Consider the following 12932-nt stretch of genomic DNA (forward strand, 5'->3'; position numbering starts at 1 on the left):
TTGAGCCAATGTTTGTGATCCTGCCAGCTCCGCCCCACCCATCTGTCCGAGCCTTCCACCCCCTCCTTTATGGGTGCAGCCAGAGTACCACTTGTCCCTTTTTTCCACTTGCACCCCTGTGGTGGAGGGTTTGCCCCTGCGCCCGAGTTAGAGGTGACTGGCATATACACGCATTGGCTCTGTTGGCCAACACGTGTGGTCTGTTGTTAGCATGGCCGTGCTCCCTCGGCGGCATTGGGGTCGGAGGGCAAATCGCTCCACGAAGCGGTAACGCGACTATTCCCCGGCGAGGAACGGTGAAACGCGAGCCCAGGCTCCTTGGGCGGGAACACGGCGGCCCGGCCTCGGGTTACTCCGGGCTGGTGCCGGAGTCTGTCGGAGGCATTCCCAGCAGGGCCGGCAGCAGCTCCGCACAATGCAGCCTTTATAACGCAAGTAGCTTACATTGGGAGCACCGGGGGCTTTGCGAGGATCCAGAAAAGCGCGCAGCCACTCGGCCTGAATTGGCGTGTTGTTCTAGGCTTAAAGTTTTGAGTGCTCAAACTACTTGGCGTCTCCCCTTTCATCTTTCTAAAGAGAAGGTGCGAAGAAAAGCAGTGTTATATGCCGTGTTATCCCAGTCGGAGTCGAGCGCCCGAAAGGCCGCGGTGCACGGGAGCAGTGAGGCACACCCTGTGCGGATACAGCAAGCATCCTCGCCATTTACATAATGCTCATCAACCACTCCTGATCACTGGTGTTATCACACCCTGCAAATGACGAAAGGCGGAGTCGGTTGTGCAATAATATATCTTGATCGTTCATTTCGCAATTGTGAGCCAACACGCATTAGTGGGCACTGAAGCGTATGTATCGATTCTAGGCACTAGGCTGGTGAGGCTTGAAGATGTCCACTGCAGTGTGAACTTGTGCCTTTTACTTCACATGGGGCTTTAGTGCCAGACCCTCTCACTGCCTGCTGATGACGTGTCTGGAAACACCCAAAGGGTAAGGGTGGAGACGAGGCACCCGGTCCATTCAATCCTTGGCTGCAGACTGCGAACTTGGGCTGGGTGCTCATTTACTTTTAGTTTTAGTCTGTGAGGGGGTACACACCATGTGTATTCTTATGTTATTTACCCATCTGTTGACTGCCCATGGCCATGCTAAGCCCTATGGCCATTCCTACTCCCTACGTAACCCCCCCTCCTCAAAACGCATCCTCTTGGGATCTCTTTGAGCTATTTCTATCAGACATTAACTTCAACCTGTGTGCTGTGTAGGGCCTACCAGTGTTATTTCAAAGCAGTCTACTGAGAGTAAATAGCGTAATTGCCATGGTAATTGGGCTCCTGGTGCAACAAGTATGTACCGTGCCTTCAGCCACTTGATTTTTTCAATAGTGTCCTCTCGCCTGTTTCTTGCACACTAGTTATTGTCAAAACTAGCATTGATAAAGCCAACAGTTTTAGCTTGTGTACAGGCATTGGGGACGTGCAGGCACGGACCTCGTATGCCTGGATACCCTCTTGAGCTGCTGCCATTGAATGAAAAGGCAGTACTATTAGGGCAGTGCCTGGGCGGGGGATGCCTTCCCCACTGCTGTATTTGCCCCATGCGTGTTCCGATTTGGTATGGTGTGCTTTGATGCGCACATCTGAAGTGCACTTCGTTGAGGTCGGAATGATTATCATTTTAATTTTGAAGACTTTCAGGTCCATTTGAATTTGCTGGAAAGGGTAATTCGCTGAAAAAGATTAATGGGAATCGTCTCCATCTTTTGTCTTATTCGTTGTCCTCAGTGCGAGAACAGTACCGTGTGGGTCTTACCCTTTGTTTAGCATTTCCATTTCCATTACTTCAACCTTCTTTGAGCAGAACACTCGTGCTACCCTTCCCTCCCCAGACCCAACTCTACACCTTTCACTGAGCAGACCTAGTGCCTCTTGCTCCACCCTCACCCCCCAGCAGACCTCTTGCTCCACGCCCCCCCCCTTGCTCCACCCAGATCCGTTGCTCTAGCTTTCTCTTTCCTATGGTAAACAGTGATCACTGCTGCCCCTCTTCCCTGAGCAGACCGTCGCTTATGTCGACCCACTCCTCCTCCCTGTATTGTTGTGCCCTTTTAAGGAAACGCGTACCCGATAAGGGCTCATGTCATATGGCAGTGACCCTGTGACAACTTCAATAAAAGGGATGAGCGGTTTCCCTGCTCATCAGCTGGCACCACCAGACTCCAGCCTGATGTCTCCTCATTTACAGCCCTGGCCTGGCACTGCGTTTATAGGCAGAGGGCCTGACTTGTAAGGCCGCTACCATGACAGTGCCCCTGCGAGGCAACGCTCTCACTGCCCCCTTCCCAAACAGAAACTTCCCTCCCTTTCCTCCCCTCTGACCCTTTCCCGAGCAGACCCATTTCCCTCACCCTGTCCCATTCCTCCACCCTGCCCTTTCCCGAGCAGACCCATTTCCCCCACCCTGTCCCATTCCTCCACCCTGCCCTTTCCCGAGCAGACCCATTTCCCCCCACCCTGTCCCATTCCTCCACCCTGCCCATTTCCCGAGCAGACCCATTTCCCCCACCCTGTCCCAGGTGGACCCATTCCTCCACCCTGCCCTTTCCCGAGCAGACCCATTTCCCCCACCCTGTCCCATTCCTCCACCCTGCCCATTTCCCGAGCAGACCCATTTCCCCCACCCTGTCCCATTCCTTCACCCTGCCCATTTCCCGAGCAGACCCATTTCCCCCACCCTGTCCCATTCCTCCACCCTGCCCATTTCCCGAGCAGACCCATTTCCCCCACCCTGTCCCATTCCTCCACCCTACCCATTTCCCGAGCAGACCCATTTCCCCCACCCTGTCCCAGGTGGACCCATTCCTCCACCCTGCCCTTTCCCGAGCAGACCCATTTCCCCCACCCTGTCCCATTCCTCCACCCTGCCCATTTCCCGAGCAGACCCATTTCCCCCACCCTGTCCCAGGTGGACCCATTCCTCCACCCTGCCCTTTCCCGAGCAGACCCATTCCTCCACCCTGTCCCTTTCCTCCACCCTGCCCATTTCCCCCACCCTGTCCCAGGCGGACCCATTCCTCCACCCTGCCCTTTCCCGAGCAGACCCATTTCCCCCACCCTGTCCCATTCCTCCACCCTGCCCATTTCCCGAGCAGACCCATTTCCCCCACCCTGTCCCAGGCGCACCCATTCCTCCACCCTGCCCTTTCCCGAGCAGACCCATTTCCCCCACCCTGTCCCAGGCGGACCCATTCCTCCACCCTGCCCTTTCCCGAGCAGACCCATTTCCCCCCACCCTGTCCCATTCCTCCACCCTGCCCATTTCCAGAGCAGACCCATTTCCCCCACCCTGTCCCAGGTGGACCCATTCCTCCACCCTGCCCTTTCCCGAGCAGACCCATTTCCCCCACCCTGTCCCATTCCTCCACCCTGCCCATTTCCCGAGCAGACCCATTTCCCCCACCCTGTCCCAGGCGGACCCATTCCTCCACCCTGCCCTTTCCCGAGCAGACCCATTTCCCCCACCCTGTCCCATTCCTCCACCCTGCCCATTTCCCGAGCAGACCCATTTCCCCCACCCTGTCCCCGGCGCACCCATTCCTCCACCCTGCCCTTTCCCGAGCAGACCCATTTCCCCCACCCTGTCCCAGGCGGACCCATTCTTCCACCCTGCCCTTTCCCGAGCAGACCCATTTCCCCCACCCTGTCCCAGGCGGACCCATTCTCCACCCTGCCCTTTCCCGAGCAGACCCATTTCCCCCCACCCTGTCCCATTCCTCCACCCTGCCCATTTCCCGAGCAGACCCATTTCCCCCACCCTGTCCCAGGCGGACCCATTCCTCCACCCTGCCCTTTCCCGGGCAGACCCATTTCACCCACCCTGTCCCATTCCTCCACCCTGCCCATTTCCCGAGCAGACCCATTTCCCCCACCCTGTCCCAGGCGGACCCATTCCTCCACCCTGCCCTTTCCCGAGCAGACCCATTTCCCCCACCCTGTCCCATTCCTCCACCCTGCCCTTTCCCGAGCAGACCCATTTCCCCCCATCCTGTCCCATTCCTCCACCCTGCCCTTTCCCGAGCAGACCCATTTCCCCCACCCTGTCCCAGGCGGACCCATTCCTCCACCCTGCCCTTTCCCGAGCAGACCCATTTCCCCCACCCTGTGCCATTCCTCCACCCTGCCCATTTCCCGAGCAGACCCATTTCCCCCCACCCTGTCCCAGGCGGACCCATTCCTCCACCCTGCCCTTTCCCGAGCAGACCCATTTCCCCCACCCTGTCCCATTCCTTCACCCTGCCCTTTCCCGAGCAGACCCATTTCCCCCCATCCTGTCCCATTCCTCCACCCCACCCTTTCCCGAGCAGACCCATTTCCCCTCACCCTGTCCCATTCCTCCACCCTGCCCATTTCCCGAGCAGACCCATTTCCCCCACCCTGTCCCAGGCGGACCCATTCCTCCACCCTGCCCTTTCCCGAGCAGACCCATTTCCCCCACCCTGTGCCATTCCTCCACCCTGCCCATTTCCCGAGCAGACCCATTTCCCCCCCACCCTGTCCCAGGCGGACCCATTCCTCCACCCTGCCCTTTCCCGAGCAGACCCATTTCCCCCCACCCTGTCCCATTCCTCCGCCCTGCCCTTTCCCGAGCAGACCCGTGAATCTGCCCTGGTTTGAGGAGTGCATCTCCCCAGCCCTCTGCAGCTGCATTTCTTGGCCCCTGCTTCACGAGGGCTTGGAATGCCCTTGCTGCATAGCTGGAATGGTCCGCATAACCCTGCAGAGCAGTTACGGGCGAGCTGCCATTGCAGGCCTCCCTCCTCTCACTGCGGAGCAGGAGTGCGTGAGGCCGACCCGAGGGCCGGGGGTGGGTGCGGGGGGGGGAGTGGGGTCACTTGAGCGCGCGATGCCTGGCGTAGGCCTCCGCCCCGTTACGCGAATGGCACGCATAGCGCGGTTGTAAACGTTGCTGTATTTTGTATTTCTGTAGACCCGGCCAGCCCTCCCCCCCCCCCCCCATATTTGCCCAAGGCTATTATCCGCGGTTTACTTTAAGCATTTTCTTCGGTTTTGTGCCCTCCCCGTTTATTCCATTTTCGGGGCTGATGCTTTTTTACAAAATGCTTCGTTGTCACAACTCTTAAGAATTCCGTTCCCCCAGCACGACCTCTCCAATGGTACCTTCCCACCCACCTATCCCCTTTGTGGCTCCCACCATATTGCATCCGTTATTCATGTTAAGGTTCTAAGTTTTGGGGGCCCTTTACCGCCACGTGAAGGGTTCGTTTGTATGGCAGTGAATCTTGTGCTCCCTTGAGGTAGGTAGGGGTGTGTGTGTGTGTGGTCACGTGCTGGTGTTATACATGTTGGTGACCTTTTAATGCAGAACGCAGCAGTTCTTGCCTAATGAACGTGGCAAGTATAGGGTACCGCTGTGAAACGGAAGCTGGCATGGTGCGGTTTTCCCGCCATTGCATCTTGGGCGCATTTCACACCCATCCTGTGAACTCCCTGCGGCCCCAGGTGGGACGCTGCCTGCAGCAAGCCTGGCACTGATACCATGCGCTGGTACACGACTAGCCTCTATGACCTCAGCGAGGGCCCACGTGTGTAGAAGAATGTTATGGCGTTTGTCCGTGTTCTACTCGATCCTGGCTCTCCTCTAACCCATTATGGTCCCTAACTTTACCCTTGCTTGCTCGGTGCTTCTGCTCCTGTGTCGGTGCACAGTTTTGGCCCCACCCGCTCCTGTGGGAGACGGCTTGATGCATTATCTTCCTCTTGGGTGAACGCCCCCCCCCCTTGTTCGTGCAGTCTCCCCTTTGAACCCCACCATCTCAGATGATGCCCTGCGGTTCTTAGAGTATCATTTTCCCTCTATCTTGTGACCTCTCTGTGTGATTGCACTCTTGAACCTCCCTCCGTATTGGTAAACCGTCCACCTGTCCCTAGATGGTTTCTACCCTACCTTTCCCCTTCTGGAGGTCTGGCTTGCAGAGCGGACACTCGGAGCGGAGCTATCGGTCCCCGCTTCTACCCTAGAAGAGCCTGGTTAGCTTAAAACCAACAGTTACCACTAGCTACGATTGGCTCCCCAGCCCAACTGGTGCCTCACAAACCTGCATTTGTGACATTATCTTTGAGTGTTTGAGAAAGTACATAAAAGAATTGGGACCCATCTTGTGGGGGGGTCTCAGAAAATGCCACAAACCAAGTCCCCTGAAATATTGGCAGTTTGGTGATGGGTCGCTTTGGTGGCAGGAGTTTGTGTGATTTTGAACAGTGGGAGGGGTTGGCTCTTTGGAGTTTCGGGACAGCAGGATGCGTCAGTTGCTTCAAGAATCTACTCTTGTGTCATTGTTGCAGATTCTGAACCCTAGCCCGTGTTGAGTCATTGTGTTGGGCGGCAGCGGGACATTGTGTGCTGTACTCGTGCATCTGCTTGCTGAGGTCGACGAGCCGGTTCTGCAGAAGTGCATCAGGCACCCTCCACTGTCGCCCTAGGCAAGTCTCGAAGCGGGGGCACCACGTTGCGCTGTTGTGTTCTCTTGTTGGTTTCACACTGCCAATCTGGTTGAAAGTAGAGCAGTTGGAGGAAACTTTTGCTGAGGCTCTCGTTGCTCATAGCGCGCTTCGTGTCTACCCAAATCAAATGTGGGCTGTTGGTCATTGTGGACCAGGAGTGTAATTGAACGCTTCCAATGGCTGGGTGTGAGGCAGTTTGAGGTGGCGGTAGAAGGGGTGTTGCAGCGGGGAACTGCTAGTAAACGTAACGCTACCTCCTCCTTTCTGTGCTGCACCGTCTTCCGATCCCAATGTAGAAACCTTTCTTTCCCTGGGATTTTTTTTGTTGTATGTTCTATATTTAAAGCTCCCTGGTTTATGGTATTTAGTTATGCACCATGTCCGTATTTATCCATATTTTATATTTCGGGTTTTCCTTCTGCATTATCCATATTAATTAAAACTAGTATGTTTCCACATTTATGTACGTGGAAAAAAAAACAGCGCCTGGAATGGGAAGCTCCTAGAGCTGTGTTCATGCACAACAAGCCATGGCCTGCATATCTGCGGCCATTTAAACACATCTTGAAAAGGATTTAAATTCCTATTAAACCAAGAGTCCTGCATTTCCGTTTCCCCCCATTTTTTTTTGTGTGTGCATATAAACACTAAAAGTGAGTTCCATCTGAATTTCGGTGTATAAATCAATAAACGGGAAACCTGGATCCTTGCATATATTGTAATGGAAAGCTGAATTCTTGTTTAATCTTTCCTTTCTACCTCACCACCCCATCCTCCTGCCTTGCACCTTTCATTTAGCTGCTGCCACATGCTCATGCCTCTGGATGCAGCATCCTCTGCACTTTTCTTGCTATCCGCCAAGGATTGTGACACTCTTGGACCAAGCTGTCGCGCCGCTCTCCGCTGCTCCATTGCCTGTGGCACTGCTCTCCGGAGTTGCCGCGCCGCTCCCCTCCCCACTGCGCCTTTGCCTGTGGCGCCGCTCTGCTCCCCTCCCCACTGCGCCTTTGCCTGTGGCGCCGCTCCCCTCCCCACTGCGCCTTTGCCTGTGGCGCCGCTCCCCTCCCCACTGCGCCTTTGCCTGTGGCGCCGCTCCCCTCCCCACTGCGCCTTTGCCTGTGGCGCCGCTCCCCTCCCCACTGCGCCTTCCTCTGTGGCGCCGCTCCCCTCCCCACTGCGCCTTCCTCTGTGGCGCCGCTCCCCTCCCCACTGCGCCTTCCTCTGTGGCGCCGCTCCCCTCCCCACTGCGCCTTCCTCTGTGGCGCCGCTCCCCTCCTCACTGCGCCTTTGCCTGTGGCGCCGCTCCCCTCCTCACTGCGCCTTTGCCTGTGGCGCCGCTCCCCTCCCCACTGCGCCTTTGCCTGTGGCGCCGCTCCCCTCCCCACTGCGCCTTTGCCTGTGGCGCCGCTCCCCTCCCCACTGCGCCTTTGCCTGTGGCGCCGCTCCCCTCCCCACTGCGCCTTTGCCTGTGGCTCCCATTCCCACTGTGCTTTGCCTGTGGCACGGCTCCCTTGCATGTGGCGCTGATTCCTTGTCTGTTGCGCTTTCTTTTTTTGTTGCAGTGCTGCCCCTCTGTTTTTCCGTCCTTACCCTCCCTCCTTTTGGTGTATCGCTCTACTCTTTTTCCATTCAAAAGTGAATTGTGTGATTAGTGAGGGTGCCAATTTTCATGTTAAATCCAGCTGTGCTCTTATTGTCCTAGGGAATATTTAGTATACAAACTATATCTTACAGAATTGGATAGCATTTGGGCAAAAATGAGTTGTACATTACGAATGGGGCCGACACCCCCAAGAGCCAATTTCAGTCTTCCCCGCTCCCCTCTGAGCTCTTACTGCTCTCAAACCCAGTGTGTGTTGTCGGACTAAACAAGTGAACGTGTTGAGGCTATGTACTCGCCATGGCTTAATCTTGCGTTACTCTCTCTCCCTTTCCAGCTCCCTGCCGCCCCTGCGGAGACACGGAGGTCCTCTTGGCTGTCTGCACTAGTGATTTTGGTGAGTATCTGCCTGTATTCTGTTGTACCCAGAAATCGCCTTTTTATTTCAGACACAAACGCATAATGATGCTGGCAGTGTAGCCCGATATCATTATTGAAGTCTTGGCAAATGTGAGGTAACTTGATGGACTGCCCCAGAAAACCGTCGTATTTGCCAAGTTACATTAAAATAAGGGATTTTGGGGGGAACCATTTGAAGTTCCACTGCCGGTATTTCTTTACGAATCGGCGATTGCACGAAGGTCAGGTTAAGATCATTTCGTTTAAGTTTTAGGAAAGGCTGTCCTCCAACTCTAGCCTTGTAGTGGCCAATGTTCAGGGATGCAGCTTTCTGTACTGCAATGGAGGGGCTAAGATGCGACCTCTAATATTGACACACATTTCTATATCTCACATGTTCCCACTCCTAGGCTGAGAACTGTCACATTGCATTTCAACTGTATCTTGTTGAAACTGCGTGGGGATTCGGTTATTGGGGTGCTGGCAGGGGTTCCAGGAACCATGGCGTCAAATCGCCAAAACAAACATGGCGGGGCCAGGGGAGGGTGCAGGCGGGTGGTGGAATGTGGGTGGGCACTGGCAGTTTCCACCCATGTTTGCATCCACCTGAACGGTCCAGCGCCTTTCCTCAGGCGTGATTGTTGGCTAAAGAAGGCACTCCGCATTAATGGGGGGGGGTGTTAGACGGGGAAACAGTATCGTTTACAGTGGCCCACCAGCTTGTCAATGCTGGAATGACAATTAACCAGTTATGTTTTATCAGCTGGTACCACACGGGTTTCAGCAGAACCAACCATCCCTCCTGCTGTCCCCAATTGGAAGATTGCGTTGGAAATGCAAGAAGACAATTCCAGGGATGTATGGGTCTAGACTCCGACCTTTCCAGGCCCTTTAGTGCAACATTGTTGTCCAGGCTGGTGGGGCAGACTAGGCAAACCTGCACCAGTACCTCTTGTGCTGCAGTTGGCTGGCCTGCTCTCCACCTTGGATAGGGTAGAGGGAGAAGTTATTTGATGCTTTCCAGGCATGTGGGCTCAGGAGAAACTGTGCTTGCTTTAGAAGTTGCCCGTACAGACGTCTTGCTTGTGTGGCATGCAACATTCGTTGGCAATTTGGCGCTATTTCACGCTCCCACAATGGTCATTAACCTCACTCTTTGTTTGCTTCCTAGTTGTCAGAGGCTCCATCCGAGAAGTTACGAACGATGTTGAAGAACAAAAAAGCATCATTGACGTTGCTGTGAACAGACTGTACCGACAAAAGACCAAAATCTTTACGGTTCTTGGGACAAATGAGAGCTGGGAGGGCCAGATCAGGACACCATTGGAATGTGGGGTGAAGCCCGGACAGGGGGAGTTCCTCTTTACGGGCCGCGTGCACTTTGGGGAACCCAGACTGGGATGCGCCCCGCGGTACAATGACTTTCTTAGGATATACAAGGAGGCGAAGGAGAAGGGTCTGAACCCTTGCGAAATTGGCACTGACTGAAGGACTATCGGTTGTACATTGACCAACGTTAATGCTCTGAGCATGGAATGGACCATGTCGCCGCGTCAAGTGGTAGCGTCGAACAAAATGTTTGCTTCAAGGAACCAAGAGCTGGCCTGCCACATTGGTGCCATGGAAATGTCCTTTGTCTCGCCAGCCTGACCCTGAATGAAATGAACAGCGGTACGAGCCCTGGAGGCAACCCAAGAGACAGAGACTCAATTCCGTACGAGCCCTGAAGGCAACCCAAGAGACAGAGACTCAATTCCGTACGAGCCCTGAAGGCAACCCAAGAGACAGAGACTCAATTCCGAACTGATCCGAAGTCTTAAACGAAAGAACTTAAGTTATTGGATTCTTTTATTTTAAGGATCTCCAAGGTCTTAAAACGAAAAGAAACAAAGCCAGACTTTAAAAACATGTTTTTAAATACTAATGTCGAACTCTTTTGACACGATGTAGCATCTGATATGGTATATTCTGCAACCATTGCCGGCAGTGTGACGAACACAGTTAAAAATCCCCCTTTTTTTTTTAACAATGATGCTTTGTAAAAAGCTTGGTGTACGATTGGAAGTTGTTTCTTATGATAGAAATGTATGGAGCCAAACTTTTATTTTTATTTTCCCTCGCCCCCAAGAATCGTTCAGGCTGGGAAATTGTTTCTGTTCCAGAGAAATAAATGCCCCTGGAGTTTACGCGTGCGCCGATTTGCTTCTTCAACAGCTGCTGCGTGCGGTGTGATCGTTCAAGTCATGAGACTTGACACATACTTCCAGTCTGTGGTGCTGTTCTAGCAGTAACACTCAGAAAAATCAGTTGCTGTTCTTTTTGTGAGATTAGGGTTCTTGGGACAAATGGGAGCTGGAAGATTTTCTTTAGCGGTGAATCCAAACATGGCATACTAGATCTCCTTGAGGGCATTTTGTATTCTGAAAATGTGGGTTTTGGGGCAGATGTTGCCGTAGAGTCTGGACCCCAAATTTAGATGGAGGCTGATCCTGAGGATGTAGATGTGGTGACCTTGGGCGATGATGGTGGAGAGTTGCCAAGTAATGGCCTGTAACAGCATGAGGAGGAGGTAGAAAGGGTGCAGTCGCGTAGTCATTGGGAGGGGGTGGCAACAGTGGTGTCACATGGAGGAGATGGGTCTGGGCTGGAAGTGGTAGCAGCGTCCATTTAGGAGCTGCTTTGTCAGCAGGGTGATGGTTGGGGCAGCACAAGGGAGACCATGCAGTGGATGTGGGGTCAGAGGAGAGGCAGCAGAGGGAGAAAATGAGTAGGTGGCTATGGGGCTAAAGAAGGCAGATGCCATAGGACAAGCAGCAAGTGCAATACGAGGCAAATGGGCAGCAGGAGGTGGAACACAAGGAGGTGAAAGGAGTACGAGGAAGTAAACGTGGAGGAGGAGCATCATCCAGATAAGGAGGTAGCGACTGACCGTGCCGATCCTTATGGCTCTCTACCTGTGGAGGGGCAATGTATTTATAGGATTGTGAACTGCCCCATCAGTGTCTACTGTGTGTGGCAGTACTTACTTGCCAGGGGAAAGAGAAAAGCAGAGGAGTGCATAGATGTGTGCAAGCTCAACAAGAAGTGTGCGCGGCAGGGCAAGAAGAGTGCGTTTTATGCATCAAATACAGCTGCAATTAACCTGATCATTCCCTAGAAAAATTAAGAAAGACTGGAAATGGCTCAGAGAAAATGGGAATCTGTTTTGTATTAAAGATTCAACCAAGAATTTTAGTGTTTGCAGCGAGTGCATAGCAGGGAGACCCAGATACTATGTGGTTGTAGCTATTGCATAGTAGGGCGACCCAAAGAAGCATTCGTGGTTGAAGCTACTGTATATTAGGCTAACCCACAGAAATATTCAGTTGTGGCTCTTGTGTAGCAGACAGAACCGTAAACATGTTCTGATCTGCGGCTCTCATGGTGTAAATAGAACCCAGAAAATACTCCAGGGTGCATATCTGGGGATTCCAAAATAGCCAGAGCAGGACAGGGTAACGTTAGTAGCCCCAACACAAACCATCTAATACATGTTAGTCGACATCAGTCATTAGAGCCATCCGTTTCATGCACCACGCCAAACCACCCTGCTCCGCCTCTGTATCCCTTGCTGCGGACAAGTCTTCGTCATTAGAGCTGGTGTGTTGGCCATGGTTGGTGTATTGCAGTGAACCCTACGGATAAGGGATGCATCAGCCAAATACCCCAAAAAATGGAGAGTAAAAATACTCCCAACAAAAATAGGAAACTGGCTCATAGACGCCTGTCCCCTGCTTTCTCCCACACAGCTCCATGGGTGGGTTTGCACCATAGTACATGTAGTGCCACAGGAAGAAACTCTTCCGTTTTTACTTCCTGATCAGACAAGGTAAACCTATGCATGAATAACATGGGGCAAAGAAATATCTATTGCCAAACCTTTCTAAGATATTGCTACTTGTTCGTTTAGTGCTGCATTGGGAATGGGACTTATTTGCTCCATACAAAAAAATAATTGTACTCCTAACTTGAAAAAAGAGGGAGTAAAATACTCCCACCTCAGTTATGTGGAGCTCTGATTACATTGTAGTGTTTATTCATCTTAATGAATGGTAAAATTGTTCACATGAGATACTGCTAATCGTCTCCAGCTGTGAAGCAAAATGACTATGCATGGGATTTATGCATGTGTGGGATTTCTAAAGCGCAGGCCTTGCTGTGAAGCAGCAGAGCTCTGCACGTAGGGGAATATAGGCAAGGGTGTGGGTGTAGCAGAGGATCTGGGATGGAAAAGGGATGAGGCTCGTCGCAGTGAAGGCTCAGACTGTAGATCGTCAGGGGGCAGCGTAAGGATTCTACTGCGTCTCGCGCAAATGCCGGTGCATGGGCAGACTGCTACTACATCAGTCCCGCAGTGGCTCATCCCGGCTACCCGC

At 53.2% G+C, this 12932-nt stretch overlaps 2 protein-coding genes across 2 annotated transcripts in view; both read left to right on the forward strand.

Moving 5' to 3' along the window:
- The window catches only part of METRNL (meteorin like, glial cell differentiation regulator), a 34656-nt gene extending 23953 nt beyond the window's left edge, over window positions 1–10703 (forward strand). Inside the window, exons 3-4 of the mRNA XM_069654545.1 lie at window positions 8456–8515; window positions 9689–10703. Of these exons, the coding sequence (XP_069510646.1) occupies window positions 8456–8515; window positions 9689–10005 (377 nt within the window). The 3' untranslated portion in view covers window positions 10006–10703. The remainder of the gene's footprint in view (window positions 1–8455; window positions 8516–9688) is intronic.
- LOC138582571 (uncharacterized) lies at window positions 1317–6366 on the forward strand. Its single transcript, XM_069653978.1, has 3 exons — window positions 1317–1343; window positions 2387–3351; window positions 6360–6366. Exons 1-3 carry the CDS (start codon window positions 1317–1319, stop codon window positions 6364–6366), a joined length of 999 nt encoding a protein of 332 aa, XP_069510079.1.
- Window positions 10704–12932: the final 2229 nt, after the last annotated feature.

The sequence above is a fragment of the Ambystoma mexicanum genome, chromosome 3q, assembly GCF_040938575.1.
Source record: "Ambystoma mexicanum isolate Mex_15411 chromosome 3q, UKY_AmexF1_1, whole genome shotgun sequence".
Taxonomy (NCBI): domain Eukaryota; kingdom Metazoa; phylum Chordata; class Amphibia; order Caudata; family Ambystomatidae; genus Ambystoma; species Ambystoma mexicanum.

What these genes read in the sequence shown, in the direction of transcription:
- LOC138582571 (XM_069653978.1), top strand. Translation starts at nt 1,317, where the DNA reads ATGGTAATTGGGCTCCTGGTGCAACAA. An exon ending in TTGGGCTCCTGGTGCAACAA is followed by an intron (nt 1,344 to 2,386) that starts GTATGTACCGTG and finishes CCCTTTCCCGAG; the next exon opens with CAGACCCATTTCCCTCACCC.